The sequence below is a fragment of the Aquila chrysaetos genome, chromosome 22 (genome assembly GCF_900496995.4).
Source record: "Aquila chrysaetos chrysaetos chromosome 22, bAquChr1.4, whole genome shotgun sequence".
NCBI lineage: Eukaryota > Metazoa > Chordata > Aves > Accipitriformes > Accipitridae > Aquila > Aquila chrysaetos.
In genome coordinates this window covers 1,679,423-1,702,255 of record NC_044025.1, presented here as the reverse complement: position 1 = coordinate 1,702,255, position 22,833 = coordinate 1,679,423, and the positions used below count along the sequence as shown (strand labels likewise).

At 60.4% G+C, this 22,833-nt stretch overlaps 2 protein-coding genes across 10 annotated transcripts; one reads left to right on the top strand and one right to left on the bottom strand.

Annotated features, from left to right (window-relative positions):
• Positions 1-1,783: 1,783 nt before the first annotated feature.
• On the top strand, positions 1,784-7,700 carry FCHSD1 (FCH and double SH3 domains 1). Of its 3 annotated transcripts, XM_029998552.2 has the most exons (19): positions 1,786-1,947; positions 2,268-2,365; positions 2,628-2,673; positions 3,555-3,628; positions 3,891-4,035; positions 4,111-4,247; positions 4,321-4,384; positions 4,491-4,619; positions 4,818-4,940; positions 5,023-5,118; positions 5,202-5,309; positions 5,417-5,521; positions 5,742-5,972; positions 6,061-6,144; positions 6,255-6,411; positions 6,539-6,744; positions 6,867-6,963; positions 7,042-7,109; positions 7,261-7,700. In XM_029998552.2, exons 1-19 carry the CDS (start codon positions 1,927-1,929, stop codon positions 7,324-7,326), a joined length of 2,055 nt encoding a protein of 684 aa, XP_029854412.1. In that variant the 5' UTR covers positions 1,786-1,926; the 3' UTR covers positions 7,327-7,700. The 3 variants fall into 3 exon arrangements, with proteins under 3 accessions (XP_029854411.1, XP_029854412.1, XP_040975270.1); XM_029998551.2 differs by having other exon boundaries at positions 1,784-1,947; positions 6,867-7,109; XM_041119336.1 differs by lacking the exons at positions 2,268-2,365; positions 2,628-2,673.
• A 3-nt stretch (positions 7,701-7,703) lies between these two features.
• On the bottom strand, positions 7,704-22,801 carry RELL2 (RELT like 2). Of its 7 annotated transcripts, none has more exons than XR_005931123.1 (9): positions 21,076-21,672; positions 17,581-17,794; positions 15,814-15,879; positions 15,670-15,736; positions 15,161-15,349; positions 10,400-10,970; positions 8,658-8,700; positions 8,210-8,413; positions 7,704-7,971 (listed from the first exon to the last, which is right to left on the bottom strand). XR_005931123.1 is itself a non-coding variant. In XM_041119337.1 (9 exons), exons 3-8 carry the CDS (start codon positions 17,786-17,788, stop codon positions 8,659-8,661), a joined length of 1,143 nt encoding a protein of 380 aa, XP_040975271.1. In that variant the 5' UTR covers positions 17,789-17,794; positions 18,557-19,667; positions 21,076-21,671; the 3' UTR covers positions 7,704-8,413; position 8,658. The 7 variants fall into 7 exon arrangements, 6 of the variants coding, with proteins under 6 accessions (XP_040975271.1, XP_040975273.1, XP_040975272.1 ...); XM_041119337.1 differs by adding an exon at positions 18,557-19,667 and having other exon boundaries at positions 7,704-8,413; positions 21,076-21,671; XM_041119339.1 differs by lacking the exon at positions 21,076-21,672 and adding an exon at positions 22,492-22,801 and having other exon boundaries at positions 7,704-8,413.
• Between the last annotated feature and the right edge of the window lie 32 nt (positions 22,802-22,833).

Here is a 22,833-nt window from a genome sequence, read left to right as displayed (position 1 = left end):
GGGTGATTTCCAGCCACTAGTACACAATGGCACGCTGCAGGTAGGAGGAAGCAGACGTAAGGCAGCCATCAAAAGACTGTTGTGAACCGCAGCGGGCAGGTGGAACTGTACGTGTCCCAAGCGTGGGGCAGGAAGGAGGGAGCTGGCTCCCAGCTCTGTGATGCAGCACCCTGGGGGCACAGGGCACTCTGCCTGCCCAGCCCTGCCAGGACCAGACATCCCCAGGGATCAATCACCTTGGTCGGCCTGACAAGCCAATGTCACCCTGTAGATGGGGCCGCCCTGCGTTGTCCCACTGCTGTCTCCTTCTTGCCACCAAACTGGGTGCTGGGTGGCCCCTGGTCCATTTTCCTGGCTCCCTCCTGCAGCAGAGGGGCCATGGAGGGGAATAACAGACCTGGTGACACAGCCCCAGCCCAGCCTTGTGCATCAACTTGCATCAGGGAAACCAGGACTTGTGCAGCTGACCCCCAAAATGTCAGGGAAAGAGCAAGAAGGCGACAAAAGGGACAGCAGGGAGATCCACAAGCTTTGCAGGAAGCACAGGCAGAGAAAAAGCAAGACAGAAAGAGAAGTGAGAGCTGAAGGGGATGGGAGTAGGATGAGAGGGGGACAGAGGGACCGGGGGACAGATGAGGAAAGGGCTGGCTGGGGAGCCCTCGTGATTCCAGGTGCCTCCCACTGAATGCCACTGCTCGACACTGTGCCCGTGTCCCCATGGCAGGGTCATGCCAAGCCAGGGGCCCTATGTCCTCCATGTGACACGAGACCCCACATGTCCCTGTGTCTGGGGCCTGATGCTCCACTGCCCCACATGCCCCCATACCCCAGGATCAGTGCCCCAGCACCCCACAACTCCCTGTGCCCTGCACCCTACGTGTCACCACATCTCAGGACGAGTGCCCTGTGTGTGCTCATGCACAAGGACTTGGTCCCCAGCATTCCCAATGTCCCTGTGCCCCTGCACTCCCCACGCCCCCCTGCCCAAGGACATGAGCCCCAGTGCTCCCCATCACCCCATCTCCCCATGTCCCAGTCTCCCTATGTTCCCTTGACCCCATGTCCCCGTGTTCCTGTCCCCCTACGTCCCCATCTCCCCATGTCCTTGTGTCCCCATATCCCCAAGTCCCCATCTCCCCATGTCCTGGTGTCCCCATGTCCCCATCTCCCTGTCTCCCCATGTCCCCGTGTTCCTGCGTCCCCATGTCCCCATGTCCCCATGTCCCAGTGTCCCCATGTCCCCTTGTCCCCTTGTCCCCATGTCCCCACATCCCCGTGTCCCTGTGTCCCTGTGTCCCCGTGTCCCCATGTCCCCTTGTCCCCATGTCCCCCTGTCCCCGTGTCCCCGTGTCCCCGTGTCCCCGTGTCCCCGTGTCCCCGTGTCCCCGTGTCCCCGTGTCCCCGTGTCCCCGTGTCCCCGTGTTCCCGTGTCCCCGTGTCCCCGTGTCCCGTGTCCCCGTGTCCCCGTGTCCCTGTGTCCCCGTGTCCCCGTGTCCCCGTGTCCCCGTGTCCCCGTGTCCCCGTGTCCCCGTGTCCCCGTGTCCCCGTGTCCCCGTGTCCCGTGTCCCGTGTCCCAGCGCTCCGGCGGGACGTGCAGCACTGACCACTAGGCGGCGCGCGGGGCAGGGCGGTGGGCGTGGCTTGCCCGGCGCGGTAGGCGGTGCTTGCCCGACGGGAGGTGTCGCTCGCCTGAGAAAAGGGGCGGGCCGAAGGGGGCGGTGCTTGGCGGGGGGGCGGGTCAGCCGGGAGAGGGAGGGGCGGAGCCGCGCGGAGGGCGGAGCGGGGCCGGTCCCGGCAGTTCCGGGCTCCGCGCACGCGAGGCGGCGGCAGGGGGGGGGGACCGGGACCGGGACCGGGATCGGGATCGGGATCGGGATCGGGACCGGGATCGGGATCGGGATCGGGATCGGGACCGGAAGCGCAGTGATGCAGCCGCCGCCGCGCAAGGTGAGCGCGGGGCCTGGGCGGGGCACCGGGGCGGGTCCCGGCACCGGGGACGGGCGATCGGGACCGGGTCCTCCATCGGTGCCGGCGGACCGCGTCCTGCAGCGGGGATCGGGAGTCCCCCCCCGGCGGACCCTCGCCGGGGCTGGGAAAGGGGGGCCGCGGCTGGGCGGTGGCCACCGGCACCTGCAGTGGCACCCGGGAGCGGGGACAGCGGGGACCGGGACCGGGACCGGGACCGGCGGGGGCAGGGCACGGCCCCCGCGTCCCAGCCCGGCCGGGGACGCAGCGGTCCCCGGGCGCTGAGCGGTGCCGTCCCGCAGGTGAAGCTCACCCAGGAGGTGCGGGTCCACCTCCTGGAGCAGCTCTCGGGCCTGCAGGGCAAGCAGCAGCGGGACGCCGAGCTGCTGGAGGACATCAGGTAGGGTCCCCCACGCGTGTCGTGTGTCCCCGCCCCGAGCTGAGACCGGCCAGCTCATCCCACGCGCGGGCCAGGGGCCAGCCTGCCAGGCACGGCTCACCTTGAGCCTGCCGCATCGAGGTCGTGGGCTCCATCACCCGCCGGGGCAGCCAGACGGGGACATCCCGGTGCGGGGGGGAGGCAAGGGGGTGATGGCCAGGGTGGCCCATCACCGTCCCCCCTGCGTGGGTGCTCGCCTGCCCCGCGTGCCCTCTCCCCACAGGTCCTACAGCAAGCAGAGGGCCGCCATCGACAGGGAGTACGGGCAGGTAAGGAGGTGTCTCCAGTTTTAGGACCGATGGCCCAGGGAGGCACCAGCACCGAGCCCCCTCCTTCCCATCCGTCCCATGCAGAGTGTTCGGTTCCGGGGCAGGGCACGGCCCCACGCAGGCAATGGGAAATTATCTGAGAAAAGCGGAGCTTGGCTGCTCCGTGCCGGCCATGGAGGGCAGTGGCAGATGGGTTCAGCATGGGGGGGACACCAACCATGTTAGGGCACCCGCTAGGGTGCTTTGCTAAGCACAGCGTGGCCCCAACCTTGAGTGTTTTGGGGGCCTGGAGGGAAAACCTTGTGGCGGGGAGGAAACTGCTCGGCTCCGCTGTCTGCTGGGTCATCGCAGGGCTCTGCTCTTAAATGTCAGAGCCTGGGTTTGCTCTGTGAGATGTCCCCGCAGCATTCCCTGGGGACACCCTGCAGCAGATATGACCTCCCCGTTCGCCTGTCCCCTGCCCATGGCCAGGTGCCATGCTACCCCACTCCCTCCCTTCCCCCCCTCCAGGCTTGGGGGGGACCATCCCCCCAGGGTTGGGGTCTTGCTGCGCTTGGCTTTGCTGGGGGCTCCTCTGCCTCTGCCTCTGCAGCTGGTGTCCCTCGCTGGTGTCCCCTTGCCGGTCCTCCGTCCCAAAAGCTGCAGTGGGGGTTCCTCTCATGGTGGTGGCTGCTCCCCAAAAAGGGTTTCCCATGGGCAGCATGATGGGGTCCCTGCTGACACCAAGCCACTGTGGGGTGTGTGTGTCCCCTGCTCTGGGGACACGCATGGGGTGGGCAGCCGGTGTGGGGGAGCCCAGTTTTGGCCCCGGAGTGGGATGGCAGGGTGCTCGGGTACCTGGCAGGGTTGGGGAGTGCCGGTGACGATGGGTCTGTCTGCAGGCGTTGCAGAGGCTGGCGAGCCAGTTTGTGAAGAGAGACTGGCAGCGGGGCCGCAGTGAGGCCGGCGACTCAAGGTGGGCTGGGGACAGGGATGGGGATGAGGGGCTGGGGCTGGCTGCATCCATCTGTAGCCCTCCCAGCTGGGAGATGCCTAATGCCAATCAGGATTTGGGTGTCCTGGGGATGCAACTCTGGGTGGGATGTCCCCAAGCATGTGCTACCTGACTCGGAGGGGACTGCAGGGGTTGAGGGTGCTGGCTGTGCTTCTGGGCACCTGCAAAAGCTGGCAGGGAGGCAGGAGAGTACCCTTCCCTGTCTTAACCCTCGTGCCTGCAGGAGTGCAGTTGCTGTCTGGAAAGGCATCATCGAGGGGACCGCGCATGCTGGGCAGGTCCGTGTCACCGCTTCGGAGAGCTACCGCGCCCTCGCCGCGGAAGCCGCCCGGACTGCCCGCCTCTCCAAGGAGAGGATGCTCAAAAAGGTACTGGGGCGAGGACATGTCCCCTGTGCCTGGGTGGTGGGGACAGCTATCCCCCCCAGCTGACGCTCCCTGCAGGGCATTGAGCGGCTGCAGAAGGCGCAGGCGGAGCTGCTGGAGACAGTGAAGGAGCTGGACAAGGCAAAGAAACAGTTCACCCACCTCCAGCGGAGCAGTGAGGTAGCCAAGGACAAGGCGGCCGACGTGGAGGCTCGGTGAGCAGAGGGGACCGTGGTGGGGGGCTGCCACAGCCACAGCATGGTCTCACATCATCTCCAACCTCCCCAGGCTCCGGAAGAGTGACCGGAGGATATTTCACACAAAGGCCAGCCTGCAAAAACTCAGCGCCAAGGTCAGCAACACGGGGGGTGGCAGGGTACCCAAGCAGAGGGATGTGGGGGGACATGGGGTGGTGGCCCCCACCCCATCACCAAGCCCTGCTCTCCCTGTCCCCACAGTTCTCAGCACGGCTGGCCGAGCACTCGAGGCAGCTCGTGGGGGTGCAGAACGAGTATGGCTTCGCCCTGGTGTCTGCCACTGCCCACCTGGAGCATTACAGGCGGGTGGAGCTGCCCGCCGCCATGCAGGTAGGAGCTGCCCGGACCCCCCCACCTCCCCTCCCTGGGGTCCCGCAAGAAGCATCTCCCCAGTGCCACTGGGAGGGGATGCAGCAGGGAGGGTCCCGCTGGTGCGGGGACAGGGCTGACTGCCCTGGGGGGGTCAGGGATGCTCCCCAGGGGGATGCAGGCAGTGCTGTGGGAGTTTCCCACTCGTTTTCCCCCCAGGCGCTGGATGGTGACCTCTACGAGCGGCTGCGGGAGCACTTGTCGGCAGCCAGCCGGACGGAGGTGGAGACCTGCCGGGCTACGCGGGACTGGTTCCAGGGCATTGCAGAGGCATCCGCACGGGTAATGGCACCCGTCCCGGGAGCTGCGTGGGGCAGGAGGGGGCGGGCGAGCCCCTCGGCCCCACGCTGCTCTCCTGCCGCAGGTGTGCCGGGAGCAGGACCTCCTCCTCTTCCTCCAGGACCACCCTGCCTTCACCCTGGCCCCGGAGCAGCGCTTCCAGCTCACCGGGGTGGAGGAGGTAAGGGGGGGTGGGGGGCATGACATTACGGCAGGGGGGGTCTGCACAGTCAGCCCCTTCTCAGCCACCATGTCCTTGCTCAGGTGTGCCTGCTGCCACCCGAGGACGACAGGGCCAGCCTGGAGAAGGAGGCACGGCGCTGGGCCACGCGGGTGGCTCGGGACCACAAAAACAAGGCGCACAGCGAGGAGGTGGGTGCTGTCCTTCCCCACGCAGCATGGTGGGTGGCTCAAGGAGGGGCTTTCCCTGCCCCCTACCAGCTCCCACCACCCCGCTGACCCACCCAGTGCCCACCCAGGTGCTGCAGCGGCTGGAGGCCAGGCGGCAGCAGGTCCCGGAGGTGGAGGCGGCCACCGTGGAGCGGCAGATGGAAGAAGCGAGGGAAAACATACGGAAGGCAGAGGTGAGTCCCCCAGGTAGGAGGCCCTGGGTGGCTTCGAGGTCTGTCACCCCCGGGGTGGGGGACGCAGGGATGGGGAGGTGTGGAGGCTGGGGCTGTAACGCTGGGGGTGCTTCACCATCGTGGCAACCACACTGGGGACTGGGGGCAGTGGAGCTTGCTGGGCTGTCCCCCCACCCCATAGGTGTCCCTTTAGACGTTGACAATGTGTGTGTGTCCCCAGGTCAGCCGAGTGAAGGCAGAAGCACGGCTGGCGCTGCTGCGGGCAGCGGGGCTGGACGTGGACACTTGGCTGGCAGGGGCTATGGTGGGGGCGGGCGAGGAGGTGCCCACAGGGCTGGATCTGGCTGAGTTCGATGACTACGAGGACAGTGACGAGCTGGAGGAGGACGATGAGCCCGGCCCTGCTGCCCGCACCTACCCCTACACCTGCCGGGTGATTTTTGGGTACCAGGTATGGCCACGGCTGCCTCCCCCTCACACTGCCTGCCCAGGGCCGGCACCCCCAGCCTCCCTGCCACTTTGTCCCCTGTCCCCTGCAGGGCTGTCAGGCAGACGAGCTGTCCATCACCCAGGGCGAGGAGCTGGAGGTCATCGAGGATGGGGACGCAGAGGAGTGGGTGAAGGTGGGAGCAGGCTCAGCCCCACCCCCATGCTGGGGGTACATGTTTTGGAGGTCCCCAGGGCTGTCCCCACCCCGGGGGCTGAGACGGTCACACGCTTTCTGCCCCTTCAGGCACAGAACAAGGCAGGTCAGGTTGGCTACGTCCCCGAAAAGTACCTACTGTCCCTGGGCGGTGAGCTGGGGGCCGGGGCTGGCCCCCCGGGACCCTCTGCCCTGCACCGCCAGCTCTCCAACATCATGGCTGCAGAGCTGGTCCTGGAGCCCGGAGGTGGGTGCCGGGGTGTCACCTCCCCTGCGGAGGGGGACAGATGCGCAGGGCTGGTGCCTGGGGGATGCTGAGCCCCTGCAGCAGCAGCACTGGGGGGTGCCGAGCCCTCACCCCATCCTCCCCGCAGCCTGGCTGGTGCGAGCCCTGTATGACTACGAGGGACAGAGCCCTGAGGAGCTGAGCTTCCCCGAGGGGGCCATCATCCGGGTGCTGCCCCGTGCCCCCGGCGAGGTGGACGACGGCTTCTGGACAGGCGACTTCGACGGCCGCGTCGGTGTCTTCCCCTCCCTGGTAGTGGAGGAGCTCACTGGGGGCCAGGGAGCAGCTGGGCAGGTCGGTGGCAGGAAGGTCACCACGTCCCCTTGGTGTGGGGCAGCCCCTCGTCTTGTGCCGTGGCCGCTGGTGGGTGGACGCCCTCCCTGCTGTTCCCATCCTTCTTGGCTCTGTCTTTGCAGGAGCTGCCATCGCCGTCCCCGCCGCCCTTCTCCCCTCCTGGCCTTGTGCCCGGGACCAGCCTGGCCCCCAGCTCCTCTCCTGAAACACCGCTGGGAGGTGAGTGCCGGTGGGGGGGCTGGGAAAGGGGATGGGGGTTTGTGCAGAGAGCTGGGCTGAGCAGCCGGGCCCTTCCAGGTTGCAGGCAGGATGGCACAGGCAGCGGGCAGAGCTCTCCAGACCTGGCAGCCACCCGCCTCCGGCCGGTAAGCCCCATCACAGCGATGTCGTACCCCCCAAACCCGCCCCCAGTCCTCCCGTAACGGGCAATAATGCCACCCGTGTGCTTTGGGGAGGTCTGAAGCAGGGGGCAAGCGGCCTCGGCATGGTGGCACCTCTTCTTTCCTCTCTCCGCAGCTCCGCGCGCCCCCCCCACCGCCCGGCAGAGCCCCCGAGCCTGACCCCGAGCTGCACTTCAGCTGACCCTATGTGTTCCCCTGTCCCTCCCGGCTCCTGTCCCGGCGGCAGGGACTGGCGCTGCCCCCTGCTCCAAGCTGGTCTCTCTGGGGGCCGCATCCTGCCCAGCGCTGCTTGCGGAGTGTTCCTGCATCCCTATACAGCACAGGGCATCCTGGCAGCCCCTTTATCGGGGTGCTCAGTGCCGTGGCCGGGCCCCACCTCACCCAGCTCTTGCCTCTGCCCCTTCTGCCTGGCATCGCCTGTGCAACCCCAGTGCAGCCCTGGTTCCCCGGGGGGGGGGGGGCTCAGCCCCGGGGCCCTGCCTGCCCCCCAGGCACCTCCCTGCAGGCAGGAGTGGGCAGGTGGGGGCTGCGCCCCAATAAAGCCAGTTGACTCTGCTGAGGGGTTCAGCAGCTTTAATGGTTTTAGCTTGTCTATGTACAGTGCGGTTACACACCAAAGCTCGCCGCTGGCACCGGGGCTGCCCGCTGGCCTGGCCGGGGTGCAATCCTGCCCCCAGGGCCGGGCTATGGCCCCTCCTGTGCCGGGACAGGGCTGGAAGCTCCTCTCTCCGCCAGCATCTCCCAGGGACCTGCAGGGTCCCTTGCCGGTGCAGGATTTGTGCCTGAGACCGCTCTGCGTGGTAGGGGTGCCCTGGAGGGCTGAACTCTGCAGTGAACATGCCGGGTGGGTGGGGGGGTGCTGCCCCCTGCCCCAGGGGGGCTTGAGCCGCTGCCTCCATCCCTGCCCCTCGCTGCAGCCCCCTCTGATGCATCTTCCCCCCAGCGCCGGGGGGCTGCAGGGGCTGGGTGGGCAGCAGGGACTGGGTGCTGTCCTGCCCCTGCCAGGCCTGACGGTCCCCCGGGGGGGGTCTCCGGGGCGGGTGCGGTGGGTGGGAGTTGGGTACCTATTGCCAATGGGATGAGGTCTGGCGCCGAGTGCGGTTGTCTGTAACGTCGGCGCGTCGCTCCGGCCATGCCAAGCGCGTAGCTGCCCACCCGGGGCCGGGGCCGGCTGCCCTGCGGTCTCCCCATGGCAGAGCCCCCAGCCCAGCATGGGGGCCGGGGGCTGCGCGCCTCCCGTCCATGCTCCAGACGGGAGCGGAGAGGAGCTGTGGGGAGAGGGGCAGGATGGGGCTCGTCCCAGCGGCCGTGGCATCCCCCATGCCCAGAGCCACTGCCTGTGGCTGGGCACGCAGTCCGTGCAGGACCCAGCGCATTGGGAACCGACCCTCTTGGAGAAGGGGTTCACCCCTCTCTCCACCACCGGGTTGTGACCCACTGGGGCAGGGGCACTGCCAGTGCCTTCCCACCCCACCCTGGACATCGCCCCAGGGGCTGGGGACAAGCACTCACGTCACACGGTTGCTCCTCGGTTGTGCACCGCGGCGCTGGGCTCCTGCGGGAGGGAGGAGGGATGTGTATGTCAGCGCCCTGGCGGGAGCAGGGTGCTGGTCTGAGCTGGGACAGGACGGGGGCTCTGTTGTCCACAGCAGTCATGCACAGGCAGGTGTGCACAACCCCACTGAGGCTCCAGGAGCCGACTACAGACCGAGCCCCATCGCCTGCAGGGCGTCTTGAGCAGCAGCTAACAACCCTTGTGGTGGCCCTGGCTGGGACCTAAGGGATAAGGGATCGTCCAAGCAGCACCAGGGCCCGGTGGCAAACATCCCAGTGAGGTCCCATCACCATTCTCCTGGGACCCTGTGTCCTGGAGCATGCTGAAGCAACACCCCGAAGCCTGGCACAGGGTCTAAGGCAAGAGCCTGGCGCCACAGATGGGACAGACGAAGAGGAGAAAATCACGGTGTTCCTGGACTCATCTTCCATGCACATCTTTCCCTGGAGATCAGAGGGGCCATGGCCATCTCCCAAGGCATCGTGAGCCATGGGAGAAAGGAGGACCTGTCACCACCTCTCCAGATCTCTGGAGAAGAGCTACAGCCCATCGGCTCTGTCTGGCGTGGCTGCCTTAGGCTGCCCTTCTCCATAAAGCAGCTCAAAGCTCCAGCCTGGAGGAGCCCAGATCCTTCCAGCCCAGCCACCAGAAAGCAGAGGGACACAATAAACTCAGTGTGTTCCTGCTTTTTCCTTAGCCTACATTTAACTAGGCACCTTTCCCCACGCTCACCTTGGTAGGGTGACACTACACCACGTAACTTCCCCCAGTCCCCTTCCATGAAAATTGTCTTTCTCCAATTGCAGAACCACAGGCAAGCACGTGAGCGAACGTGTTGGGAGTCTGCTACCACCACTGACAGCATCATTTGCTCAGTGGCAACAGCCCAGAGGCAGTGGCAGGGAGCAAATCCCCCAAACTGGGCCATCAACAGCCAAGGAGATGATGTCCTTGCAAGTGCTGCCCTGGAGCTCTCTAGCACATCCAGCAAGGTGGTTGGGTAGGAAGGTTGGGAGATACCGGGGTGCTGGGAGCCCCCCAGCTCTGGCCAGGGTGGGCTGTTCTCCTCTGAGCACAGCCAGCACCAGCCCCTCCAGGGCAAGGAAGAACAACCAAGAAAGGACCAGTTGGCTTCACCATTTCCTAGACTTCAAGGCAAGAAAGGCTCCTGGAGACATCTGTCCCTGCCTGTACATTGCTGGCCGTGTTGAGCCCCAGCACTGCAGCAAAGCTACAGTTCTGGGGAAACCAAGCCGTGTGCAGCAGCAGGGTTCCCTCAGGTCAAGAAAAAATGATCCCAATGTATGACCTCAAAGAGCCCAACCATAAAGGAAAATGCATCCCTTGCTTGAGGGGCAGCTGGCTGCAAGTCAACCAGTGACCTGCCTTTTCCCTGCGGTGCGGATACCAGCAGGGTGGGAACTGTCATGGTGACTCTGCATGCTCCAGACAATAGAAAGCAGATGGGAAAATGCAATCAAAAAAGGTAAGCAGAAACAGGGTGGGCAGGACAGGGCAGGTTCCATGCCACAGTGAGCCCAGCACAAGCCTCGGCTTGCCTGTCCCCGCTGCACAGCTCATGCCACCACACTTGTGCTGGTTGATCTTGTTGGCAGCAGGAATTGGGGTGCTGTGCCACAACCCTTCAAAACCTCCAGCCCAGGGGACCACACAGGGACAAGGAAGAGGAGGAACCTACCTGCTGCCCCATGTCTTCCACTCCGGGCTGTTTTCTGCTGCTGTCGTCTCTTCCCAACTCATCAGCCTGTTCGTGCAGACTCAGGCTCCCATGAATATCCGACACTTCATCTGCCGACCCCAGTCCGGTCTCCTCCAAGCAGATGCTGGCTCCTTCCTGCACCAGCTCTCCTGGGATGCTGGGACTCGACCCTCCCAGCACCCGATGGCTCAGGAGCTTCCGCTGGCGGCTCGCGCTCCCAGGAGCAGTGCCAGCATCCTGCAGGGAGCCTGCCACGCCAGACCCCTTGCCCGCCCGTCTGCTGTCACGAGTGCCGGAGCTGGCTGGTGTGTTCGGGGCTGGAGTGGTGGAGCGGCTCTGCTCCCCACCCTTGCTGCTCTGGGTACCCTTCTGGACGGCTCCGTTCTGCAGGCCACCCATGGGGACAGTCCCATTGCGAGCCCGCTCGCGCTGGAGCCGGTCGCTGCTGTGCTCCAGCTCCTCCGTGCTCGGCTCCCGGCTGCCACCTGGCAGGGGACCGTCCTGCTGCTCGTGGAAAGTGGGTTTCTTCCCGATGTGTGTGACACGAAACCTGGAATGGGGGCAGGACGGATCAAAATCCTTTCCCTCCTCTCCCCCAGCTGTATTTCCAGCTTGCCTGCTCCTCCAACCTTGGATGTCCTCTTTTTGTCATTGACTCGTGCTGATCGCCAACCTTTCAGAACCATTCAACACCACCGACCCCCACTCTAGCCATGCCCCCACTGACTTAGCCCCATTTTCCCCTTCATTTTTGGCAAAACAAATATAAAGAGAAGGATGAAAAGGTCAATCCAGTTGTTGGCTGGTGCAGACCCTGCCAGCCTGTCCTCCCTGCAGCAAGATGGGTCACAGCTCTTGGAAATGCTCCAAGATGAAACCTGGGTGAACAGGAGCTTGTACAGAAACTCAGGTGTTGATTCAGAAGGTGAAATGCAAACCGGCTGTGCCTGGAGAGGAGGGGGTGGCCACGCAGATCTGCATGGATGTTGCACCTAGTGACTGGCTGCCATCAGGGGAACAAGAGCCAGAGTTTTTGGCAGACAGTACTCCATAAGTGAGGGCAGGGACAGGGTTTCGGCAGACCGAGCTATATTTGGGTATGGAGATCAAAGGCAGGAGTTGCTGTTTGGCAAAAATCTGCCAGAGCACATTTTGCACCATCCCCTGGAGTGATGGACGGTACCTAGGTGGTTCACCAAGATTCCACCATGTACCAGGTAATGGCTCAGAGCTCCAGGATAGGCAGGAGAACAGCTGCAGAAGTTGGTCTGACACCCTCAAAGGGTGCATTTATAATCAGAGGTGATGTAATATTGCATGTGGGGAGAAGAGAGAAGTTAGAGATCTACCATAACTTTGGGATTTGTGAGGGGTAACGTATAGGCAAAGCCTAAAAGTCTGAATTGTACGCGAGCTGGTTGTGACTAGCTCTGTGACTCCTCTTCGTAAGCAATGCAAGCCACTGCTGGACCAGCAGATGGGAAATCTCTTCCACAGTGAGCTCGTGTCCACCAGCCAAAGAGCACTGATCCCACCACAGAGACCTCATGCAGCCCATGGAAACTCACCCAGCAACTGCTCTCCCTGCACTTCAGTCACACGCAGAGAAGCTGCAGATGGCCGTGGCTCTGCTGAGGTTCAGCTGTGAGCCAGCATCAGGACAAAATACAATTTCAGGAGCAAAGTTCAAGCACTGCCGGGGTTGAAAGAAGAACAAGACCAAAGGTCAAGCACATGGCAGTACAGCCATTCTGAAGGAAGAAGCTGAGAAGAAAGGTCTGAGAGATAAGAACTGATGCCAGATGAGATGCCAGAGATGAAGGAGACCACAGCCAGACTGAAGACCAGGTGGTAGTCTGCAGACAGTACAGACCCCTCAGGATTGGAGTCAGAAATGCTGCTCATGATTGGAAGGGTCAAGAAGATAAATGCTCCAGCTCTGGACGAAGTACCCACAGGACTGCTTGGGTCAGGCTGAGAAGCAGCAATGTGACCTTTCAGATCTATCCAGATATTTGGAGACAAGGCACCAGTGTTGCAATTTGGGAAGACCAAACAATGTCCCAGTCCCAAAGAGGGACGAGGAGGAGGCATGAGTGGCAGGATCATTTCTTGGCAATGCCATTGAGCAATGTCAGCCTGGAAGAGCCAGGAACAGATTCTAAAAGCAAGGAGGGTTCAGACTGGAGGGGGCACAAGAAGTAACATAACCAACCTCTGGATGGTGAGGGGAAAGGCAGGAGAGCGCTGGCTGTCTACCTAGTCAGCATCGCTAAGGCGTTTGATTCAGTGGGACGTGACATGTGGTGGCTAATTGGGCTAAGGACAGAGGGTAAGACACAGGTGCTTTGGTGGATGAGCTCTGCCACTGACAACAACTGGTTTAGGGAAAGTCCTAAAATAAATAGTAAATCATTCAATAATATAAGAGTACAGGTCATATAACCCTGATTACCTCAGAAGTATAGAATAATTTAGGTGTGAAAAGCCCTCAGGAAGTTCCCAGTCCAACCCACTGCTTGAAACTGGGCCACCTCCCACCCTCAATCAGGTTGCCCAGGGCCCCGTCCAGTCAGGTTTTGGAAATCACCAAGGATGGAGATCCCTCCACTCCTCTGGGCCCTGTCCCAGGGCTGCATCATTCACAGGGTGAAATAGTTTTTCCTTACGTCTTTTCTGGATTTCTCTTGTTGCAAATTGTGGCCATTGCCTCTTGCCCTTTCCTGTGCATCTCTTGAGAATAGTCTAGCTCCATCTTCATTTAAACTCCCCTCACCCCTTTGAGCAGTTTTAGAGAGCAATTAGATCCCCCCCTTATATATCTCCAGGCTAAACAAACCCCATTCCCTCAGCAGCTCCTCACATGCCACATGCTCCAGCCCATGATGATCTTGGTGAACCTTCAGTAATCTCACTGCTTTCCACTCCTTTAGTGATGAGCCTGTGCCTACCAGCCAGGGATCAGACTCAGTCAATGAGCTTTAGGTAATTGGGAAAGGGGCTGGACTCTCAACCACTGTGTCCAAGACAAAAGCAATAGCAAAAAAATAGAGAGAACAAGACCTGAGGATTGCAACAGAAGAGGTGGTTTAAAGGAGCTTTTGTATGTAGGGTCAGTCATGAGTCAAAGTACTTCATGTAATCAAGATATTTGTAGTAAATATGACACAGCAAGGGCAGTCCCAGAAAAGTCATCCAGGATCTGAAAGAGCAAAGGGGCCAGCTTGGAAATTAGAACCAGAATTTGGAGGTAGTTTTGTACCTCATGGGCACATAGGCCCCTTAGCAGTTGGACCTCATACCAAGGAGATTCAGGAAGTGGAAACTTTTAAAGTACAACCTTGGAGAAATGTAATTACTGTCCTGTTGAGAAGGTTGATGTGACGCAGGATATTACAAAGATAAAGAGAGAAAACCAAGATTTGAGGGAAGGTGCCTTTAGGAAAGGAGATGGTCTTCTCTGGCACTCAGAAGTGAGTGAGAGGAGACTGAGAAGAGCATGGACAAAGGACACAGAGGATTGGATGGAGCTGGGCATCATGCAGGGAATGAGATTAGCCACGAATATGCAACTGTGCAGAGATCTGGCTTACCAAACACCACCACCAAGGACAGCTGGCAGCAACAGGCAAAGAGGAAGCCAGAAGCTGTCAGTCTCCAGAAGGTGTGATCTTAGCTGGAGTTCAACATGGGGAGGTCCAGCATGTCTCTCCCCTTCACCAGCTCCCCATCAAGCTCCCAATTCACCTCCCTACTGAGACTCCTAGCTGTGATGGTGGAAAAACCCACACCCCCTGATGCTCACTTAGGCTCAACATCACCATGAAAAGACTGTCTTTCTGGGCCACAACATGCAGCTTCATCAAGGCTTAGGCCCTGAATGAAGACCTGCTGCAGGATCTGAGCAGAGCAGAGCTTTGTGTCTCACGAGGGTGGCCATCCAGAGACTGCAGTTGTTTGTCACCCTGCGCTGGTCACCACTGCAGTAGGGAGCTGAGCCCTGGAAGACTTTGCTAAAGGTCTTGTGCATGCTAAACCTTTCTACCGGGGAATGGGGCAACCTGTGCAAGACTGCAGATTGTACTAAAGGTTACTGACTACACAGACACCACAGGAAGCTGAGGAAGTCCCTTGAGGTGAGACCAGGTGGGGACTGGAAAAGTATTTGTGGGAAGTATGAGGTACACTCCCCTATTCTTGTATTCCTGCCATGTCATCTAATTACAGTCATCACTGGAGGCAGTGACCTGGAGGAGCACATCCACTCTTTCATTCTGATGCTGGTGGCTGGTAACTTGCACCTGGGACATGCTGTCACCTCCTCCCTCTCCTAATGAGATCCCTAAAACTTCAGGTCACTGCCCCTGTTGGGCAGCAAGACCCCTGCTTGCATGTAGCTGGGACAGCAGGCTTTGAAAGGACCTGGATTTGGGGCTGTGCCCAGCACTGAGTCAGCAGGACAAGCCAGGCTTGAGTCACCTTCCCGGAGAAGGAGGGAAGCCACCAGTGTGTCATGGCCTGCCACACACCACAGGCATTTCCAGGTGCAAGAGGCACCCGGGTCCTTGGAACTCCCAGCTGCAGAACTACTGCTCGAGTGTCTAAACAGGGAAGAGCAAGAGGGTGCCCGGCATGGGGCAAGTGGGGAAGGGGAGAGGAATAGGGGAACTGAGAACACTCTCCATGATGCTTGCTCCATCAGAGCAGATGGGCCTTGTCTGGCAAGGCTCATTTAAGTACCTGCCCACTGAGAAGACAGTAGTCTCTCCAGGATGCATCCTGCCTTTGCCATCCTTGGACCGTCCTTGTCGATGCAGTGGGTGCCTCTTCCTCTTGCTGCAGTGGATGCAGGGGGCCTGCGTGGAGCCCAGATGCACTGTGTGGTGATGTGGTGGGCCCCCATCCTGGCTGTTACGGTGGGGACAAAGGCTGCAATAGGAGAAGGACATGACAGGTTGTGTTACCCGGAGAAGACTTCCAGCCCTGGTGCAGCCTCACTGCAACAAGCCCTGAGAAGCAGCAGCTCTGGAGGGGACCTCCTCTGAGAACAGAAATGAGGAAGAGCTATTCCCCTTGACACTGGGGTGAAGCACTCATTGCAACCCTCAGGGGAGCAGGACTTCTTGTTGGGAAGATGCTTTATAACAATCTGGAAAGGGGCTGGCTGCAGTCACCAGAGCAAGTTGATACCCAAAGGTTGCTTCTCCCTTATTCTGCAGGAGCCACAAGCTGGTATAGGCTTCCCTCACCTGGGCACTGGCACTGGGATGTCCCCTTCATTGTCTCCCAGCATCTCCTTGAGGGCCTCTGCATTTGCTGACGAGAGAGGAAAAAAGGGATGTGTCAGCCAAAGTGGACAGCATGTCTCCAGGCCAGCTCTAGGAAATGCTCACCTTCATTTTGTATGATGCATCTCACAATCTTCTCCACGGTGTCCTCATTCAGCTCCTCCTCTTCATCTGAAAAGAGAAAACATGGCACTGAGGGCTGGGATTCAGAGACTTAGCTTGCCAGTCCCTCCCCAGGAGCAGCCACATCAACAGAGAGGTTGGAGAAGCCTCATGTCCCCCATCACGCTGGGAAGCCCCTGGAGAACACCAGATCCCTCACCCTGGAAAAGAAATGGCTAAAATTGCAGCCATGTGTACAGTGAGACAGGGGTTGTGTTGCTCCTTCAGAACTGGGGAGCATCATGAGAAATGAGTGGGAAGTAGGTTCGAAACAAGCCAAAAGAGGAGGCTCCTTGTGGGGACAGTCCAGCCCTGGAGGCCCTGCTGCAGGATGCTGTAGGTGCTAAAAGTCTCCAAGGGTAAACAGGACAAGTTCACAGAAAAGAAACCCACTGGGGCCTGTTAAATATGGAGAAACCATGTCTGATGGAGAAAGCCCCAGAGCTGCACAGCTGCTAGAAGCTTAAAAGAATATGCTCTGGAAACTTAGCTCGGTGTCTGCTCTATCGTGGTATTCATCCCAGCATTCATTGCAACCTGCTTCTGGCCACTGTTGGAGGCAGGAGGCTTGGCTGGCTGCACCTTCAGCCCAGTCTGCAGTGTTATATGTTCCTATGAGCAGGTCAGAGCTGTGGTCTGGCAGGCAACTGCCTCAAAGAACATGGTCAAGGGCTGCCACTATGATCCTGGAAGCCCATGTTGATGCTGTGGCATCTCCAACAGGCAAAGCCAATCCTGGAAAGTTCAAACACTGTCTCCATGTCATGTGCAGCCAAGTCATTAAAGTGAGAGGAGGATATCCAAGGACACTTGGAAGCTCCTGCTGTGTCTGTGGGTGAGCTGGAGGAGCCCCATTTCCCTCCCATGCACAAGAAGTGACAGCAGGAGATGCTGATCCTCCCAAGCACTGCCAATGCACAGGGAAGCTGGAGGAGTTATGTAGCACCATTTGGCCATTTTCAGTTAAGGAAGCAGCCGAAGGAATGTGTAATGTGTCTTCTCCATTTCAGCAGGGACTCATGAAACCACCAAACGACAGAGCTTGCTTGGACCAGGCTCTAGTTTGCACCCATGCTTGTTGCTGCAGTGACTTCCCAATGCAACTACCCAAGAGCAACTTATGGTGGCCTGAAGTGATGGAGAAAAGCCCTAAAGGTCCCCTTCTACATGGGCCACAAATCCCAAGGAAACACCCCTATTCCTCTGGCCTGTGTGAACACAACAGGGACTAGAAGAAGACATGACCAATAGCAAACACCATGCTGGCTCCGTGCTGGACCTCCTAATGCTAAAAGGGCAGAGGGAGAGCTTGTGCCCTGTCTGGGGGATGCTTTCCTTGTAGGGGACATAGGTTATAATTCACATGCTGGGGATTCGGCAGGTCCTGGCTGTTCATCAGAATTACATTCTGGTGATAACACTGCTTTGGGAAGAGCCAGATGCTGGTTCCCAACTCGCTGGCACCACCAACGTTCGCCAGCCTGTGGAGCCAGCAGATCAGAGGGCTCTCCGGGCTGCACACTCCCAATCCCCGGGGAACACCACGCTGCTCTTGCCACACCATCCCTTTTTTCCAACCCAGCAGCACGTGACAGGTAACACTCCCAGCCCCAGGCCACATCCCAGAAGCATGTTTAAGGAGCATCAGTCCACACGGGGCGAAAGGCATCACCCAAGCCCCCACCGAGCCCCCATTGCCCCAGCACTCACTGGCCTGGAGCTCCGCCAGCACGTCTTTGTTATCTGGGTCGAGCTCGTCCCGGAAAGTCCGGCACCGGTAACCCTTCTTCTTCAGGACATGGCAGATCAGGAAACCCACCAGCCCCATGATGAAGAAGACGAGGACGAGGAGGAAGACCATAGACAGGCTGTGCTGGGGGTCTGACTCCCCATCGTCAGTGCTGTTCTGGTCTGACATGCGGATCTAGGAGAAGGAGGAAGGCAGCTCAGAGACCACAGTGCTCGCCCCCCGCCAGGCTCCGCGTGCCCATCCTCCTCTTCCTTCTCTTCCTCCTGTCCACCTTGGGCAAGAGCCAGCTCCCAGCTTGGGGTGGGCTGCCAAGGGCTCATCTCTTGCCCTGCAAGGTCCGGCGTGGTGGAGGACCCCAGGGAGGAGAGGGCAGGCTGGAGGAGGCTCGCTGCGGTCTCCCAAGGACACCGCTGCCCCACACGCACCCAGCAAGAGGCATCCCAAGGGCAGCGGTGGCGGCAGCACCATCCCCGCAGGCCTGCCCGGCTCCGGGCTGCGTCGCTCCCCCGTCCCTTGCGGGCGGCTTCCCAAGGGCACCGGTCCCCCGGCCTCCCACGGGATCTGCGGCGGGCGGCATCACCCCGCTCGCCCTTGCGGGAGAACGAGCATCCTCACCGCACCGCGCCGACCCGCTCCCCCCCGCATCCCTCGCTACTCACGGCCGAGGGCCTCCGCCGGCAAAGGCAAAGGCAAAGGCAAAGGCAGGGCAGGCAGGGAGCCGCGGCAGCCGGGCCGGCGGAGGGCTGAGCCGGCCGGCAGCCCCTGCATCGTCCGGCCGCAGAACCGAGCTCGCTCCCTCCGCCCCAGTTCCCCTGGGCTTTCCCCGTCTCCCTCCCCGGGGGAGCTCGGCGCTCAGCCGCCCGCTCGCCGGCTCTGCTTCCCGGCGCAGGCAGGGTCTCCTCTGGCCGTCCCCCATCCCCGCTGCTGCGGCGGTACCTGGGCCTGCGGTCCTCCGCAGCGCTCTCCTCTTCACCTTCACCTGCCTCCTAGCAACCCTGCATCCCTGTGGCTGGGGACCGTGGCGAACATCCTCTGGCCCCCCGGCTCCCGGCTGCCTGCCTTCCTCGGGAAGGATCCAAGCCGCTTCTGGCTGCCGCGGCAGCCTCTGCCGCTGGCTGCCGGCGAGAACACCCGCCTGTCCCAGCCCCGGAAAAATCTCTCCGAAGCGGTTTCGGCGGAGGAAGGTGCAGCGAGAAGCTCAGGGAAATGCCGGCAGCTGCAGTGGGGAGCAAACAGGAGTGCCGCTCGGGGAAGCCGGCGCTGGAAAGCTGCTGCCCGCCCCGGGGCGAATAACCTCACCCACATGCAAGCCAGCCCCGACTTCCCCTGGCACCCTCCTTTCGGAAGCTCTCGGCAATTTTTAGAGCACTGAGTTGTGGTGATGGGAGGGCAGAGGGGTGGAAGTGGGTCTCAGCGAGGCCAGGACCGGTCCCACACTAGTGTGTGCAGGGGGACAGGGGTGCAAACATCCTCAGCATGATCACAGCACCGAGGAGGTGGGGGAAAAGGAGCCCCAGGAGACCCCCGCAGCCCAAGAGCCTGACCCAGCCCAACTGTCTCTCCCTTCTTCCTAAAAAAGGGATGGCTAAGCCATTTGAAATCGCCAGCCGTGGTGGTCCCATGACCCCCTTCTCCATCTCCACCACATTATCCTCACTCTAGGAGGCTTCACCCAAAACTCCTTTGCTACTACAAATTAGGCTTGCTCCTTTCTGTCCTTCGCCCACCTGCCAGTTCTCCGCCCAGACCTTGAGAAGCACAGGCAACCCGTGAAATCCCTCCCACCCCATCTCTACTGAAGCAAGTGCCTATCTATATAAATATTCATTTGTAGGAGTTATCCCACCACACTCTGTGTTGCGATGAGGCAACCTGCAACTCCTCCAGGCTTTCAACTATGCAATGATGAGAGCTCCTGTCCTTCTCTGCAAGTGACCAAGAGTCGATTCTCAGGAGCCCAGGAGCCTCCTCCATCACCACGACTTCAGGAGGTCACCGCATCATAGATGCCACCCATCTGTCTCCTGTTCTGACAGGGAGGCAGGCCCTAAATGGACAAACTATGGCAAGGAAAGACCACAAGCAGCAAGGCTTACTGCTCCTGCCATGCATTGCTAGGGCTGCAGGAAAGGAGAGGTCTCCTGATGCTGGACCAAGCTGCAACATCATGCGAGTCTCTGCTGATCAAGAACTTAAAGGCAGTTTATAGCTTGCCCTTGTTTCTTCAAAGCAGGGGACCTTGCGGGTCTGGGTTTCTGTGGAGCCCCGAGGGGATGTAGTCATGGTGAGCTTATTCCCATTTTCCTCGTGCCCACGCACACTGTCCTGCACAATAAATTGCTCTTTCTCCTCCCGGCCATTCCCGCCCACCCGACGCATTGCTGCACCCTACCCCCCTTCCAGCCTCCAGCCATGCCAGGCAAAATGAGCCCAGGTTTCTCAGCCCTCCCCGCTTCAAGGGAAGACTCCCATTTTCCCACAGCCTCTGGTGTCAAAGCATTTCCACAACCTGGGGGGGACAGGATGGCACAGCAGCCCATCTGGGGACAAATCCTGGCCTCCGTGGGGTGAACCGGGACAAGGAGGGGGCTCCACTACTGTCAAGCTGCTCCCACCCAGCTCTGCAGCTGGGTTATCCCAGCCGATAGTGTTTCTCTTCCTGATGCTCCCTGCCCGGTATCACGTGCCCCCGGTCTCCATCCTGTTTCCACCACCCCAGCCTCAGCATCTCTCTAGGCTGCTCAGTCCTCGTCCCACTGTGGGACCTCATTAGCACTTTAGTGGCCAGACCACAAGCCTTGTCCAATGCAGTGCCTTGCCAGTGACCCAGAAAAGACACCACGGCTCCTCTCTGCCCCAAGACCAGCCAGCATGACAGGCATGAATCCACACAGCTGAGCTCTCCCTCCCAAAGAGGCTGGCCGTGTCAATCCCACCCAGTGGGGACAGTCCCTGCGTGGACCTAAGCCCCACACCATGCCGGGGAGGTGCAAACACGGCTGTGGGCTGGATGCTTCTGGTATGTCCGGAGGCTGGGCTCTGCATCCTCTGTCTCCTCCTGCCCCCGTCCCAGCTCCTGTCCCCATCCCGTGTGACCCCACTAGCCAAGGCAGTGCAAGCTGAGACACAATGGCAATCTGGCCAGAGCTCTGGGGCAGGCAGCTGCCTGCTTGCTGCCTGCCCGCTGCAGTCAACACCACCATCGCCCTGCCCTTCCTTCCCAGGTCACCCAGTCAGGGGTCGCCAGTGGGTGCAGGCGTGAATCCTGGGGGGTCCTTGGAGGCTTTGGTCCCTCTCGTGACATTGCCTGGAAACCCTTAATTTTTAAGCCACTGGGTCAAGAGGTGGCTGGGGAGGGAGGGGACAGAGCAACTGAGGAGAGTGTGGAGTGACAGCAATGTCCCCCATCACCCTGTCCCACAGCCAGCTCCAGTCCCAGCGTATTGCCACGTTACCTCTCGTCCGCTCTCTTCCCGCACCTCCTCCGTAGTCATTACAACAGACGTCACCCCACGAACAATGTGAACGCACCCGCTCAGGGGATTGTCCGCCACGGCCCCACTGGTTGTCCACGTGGCAGCTAAACAGGCCAGATCGCCCAGCTCCAGCAACCCCGTGGGCAGGCTCCTCCTGGGGTCTTTGCTACGATGCTCAGCCCAGAAATTGCCATCATCTTTCCAAAAATGCTACATCCCATCATGTCAAACATGTCTCTGAAACTTAAGCCATTATTTAAGTTTTTCAAACATCCCCAGCAAGCTAATGGCCTTTAAACCACAGCCTGGTTTTGTTCTCTGAGCACAAAGAGCATCTAAAAATATCCCTCTCCGATGCTTTCTTTGCACTGCTCCAAGACCCGTGAAGATGCCTGGAGCAGCAACCAGCTTCCAGAGTGAGCTCAGCCAGCAAAGCAATCCCCACTGGAGGCAAGGACGTCTTTCTCACCTCTTTGCCCCTTTCCCCCAGCCAGGCAGCTTGGCCGTGCCACTCAGGCGGCTCGGTGGCCCCAGCCAGACGCTATCTGGTGGCAGCACCTTGCGGAGCAGCGACCGGGCTATCGTCATGCCGAGCGAGCAGCCCCCACGGAGACGTCAGTGCACTCCACGCGTTTGCTGCTACACCCTTGTTGTTCAGCATGTTTAAAGCCTATCTATTTAAGATGGTGGATGCTGGGCTCAGTGGTCACTGTGCCAGGGGTCGCAGCTCTGAGTGTCCCTGATCACAGCTGTGCCCTGTGGGGTCACAGCCAGAGGGTCCCAGTGTCCCCCAGAGCATCCTTGCTCCGTGCTCAGGAGCCGGCATCCTAAAGGGAAACAGGCGTGAGGAGTGCTGTGGCGGGAGCAGTGTCCCAGCAGTAAGTGGCAGAGCCAGCAAGAAGCATGATTTAATCCCACAATTTAATTGCACCTTGATACTAGTTTTCACACCTGCTTGTGGCCAGCATAGCACCCAAAATCCCATGCCGTCCCACCATCGCCTTGCTGCCCTGCCAGCCCCATCCTGCACACCCTGGGCCATGCACACGCGAAGCTCCCCTTGCTGCACACCGAGGGGTTTCCCTCCCGCACATTTATTACCCAGCATCAAAATCCCGTCGCTGAGAAGCCAGGAAACATCCCAGTGGTGATCTGTCGTAGTCTCCATCCTTAGCCAGATCTTGGTGTGGCCCTTGGGGGTCCTTGCCCTTTGCCTGCTCCCCTCTGAGACCCCGTTTTATTGCAGGTTGTTTAGGCAGCCTGCCTCAAGTGCAGCATCCTTTGCCCCCAACATCCGTCCCGCGGGAAAAAATCGGGCAGGAGACTGGCAGAACCAAGTCCTTGCCAAGCACCAATTTCAGCTAATTTGTTTTCTGAGCCTTTGGGCAAGACTACCTGCTCCTTTCATCCTTTCTTCTCTCCAGCCCACAGAAAACAGATTTTTGTCACTCGCGGCACGGCCCCATCTCCATCCCTCGCTGGCTCTGGGTGAGGTTCAGGGTTTTTCCCCCGTTCCACATGGCTGCTTTCTTGTACACAGCAATTTTTCCACCCAGCTTTTGTCCTCTGCCAGCCTTGTGGTGCCTCCCTGTCCCCCGCTCCCTGCCAACACCGGCAGGTTATTTTCAAAGGCTGCCAGCAGTCAGGAGGACCTGTATGCTGGTGGGGCAGGATCTGGGAGGGCTGCTTGGCCGGGTGACAGCCGGCAGTGGGGGTCCCTGTCCCTCACAGCTCGGG

What these genes read in the sequence shown, in the direction of transcription:
- FCHSD1 (XM_029998551.2), top strand. Translation starts at nt 1,927, where the DNA reads ATGCAGCCGCCGCCGCGCAAG. An exon ending in AGCTGCCCGCCGCCATGCAG is followed by an intron (nt 4,620 to 4,817) that starts GTAGGAGCTGCC and finishes TTTTCCCCCCAG; the next exon opens with GCGCTGGATGGTGACCTCTA. An exon ending in ACGCAGAGGAGTGGGTGAAG is followed by an intron (nt 6,145 to 6,254) that starts GTGGGAGCAGGC and finishes CTGCCCCTTCAG; the next exon opens with GCACAGAACAAGGCAGGTCA.
- RELL2 (XM_029998557.2), bottom strand. Translation starts at nt 21,114, where the DNA reads ATGACTACGGAGGAGGTGCGGGAAGAGAGCGGACGAGAG. An exon ending in GCTGGCGGAGCTCCAGGCCA is followed by an intron (nt 15,880 to 17,580) that starts GTGAGTGCTGGG and finishes TTCTCTTTTCAG; the next exon opens with ATGAAGAGGAGGAGCTGAAT. An exon ending in ATCCCAGTGCCAGTGCCCAG is followed by an intron (nt 15,350 to 15,669) that starts GTGAGGGAAGCC and finishes CTCCTATTGCAG; the next exon opens with CCTTTGTCCCCACCGTAACA.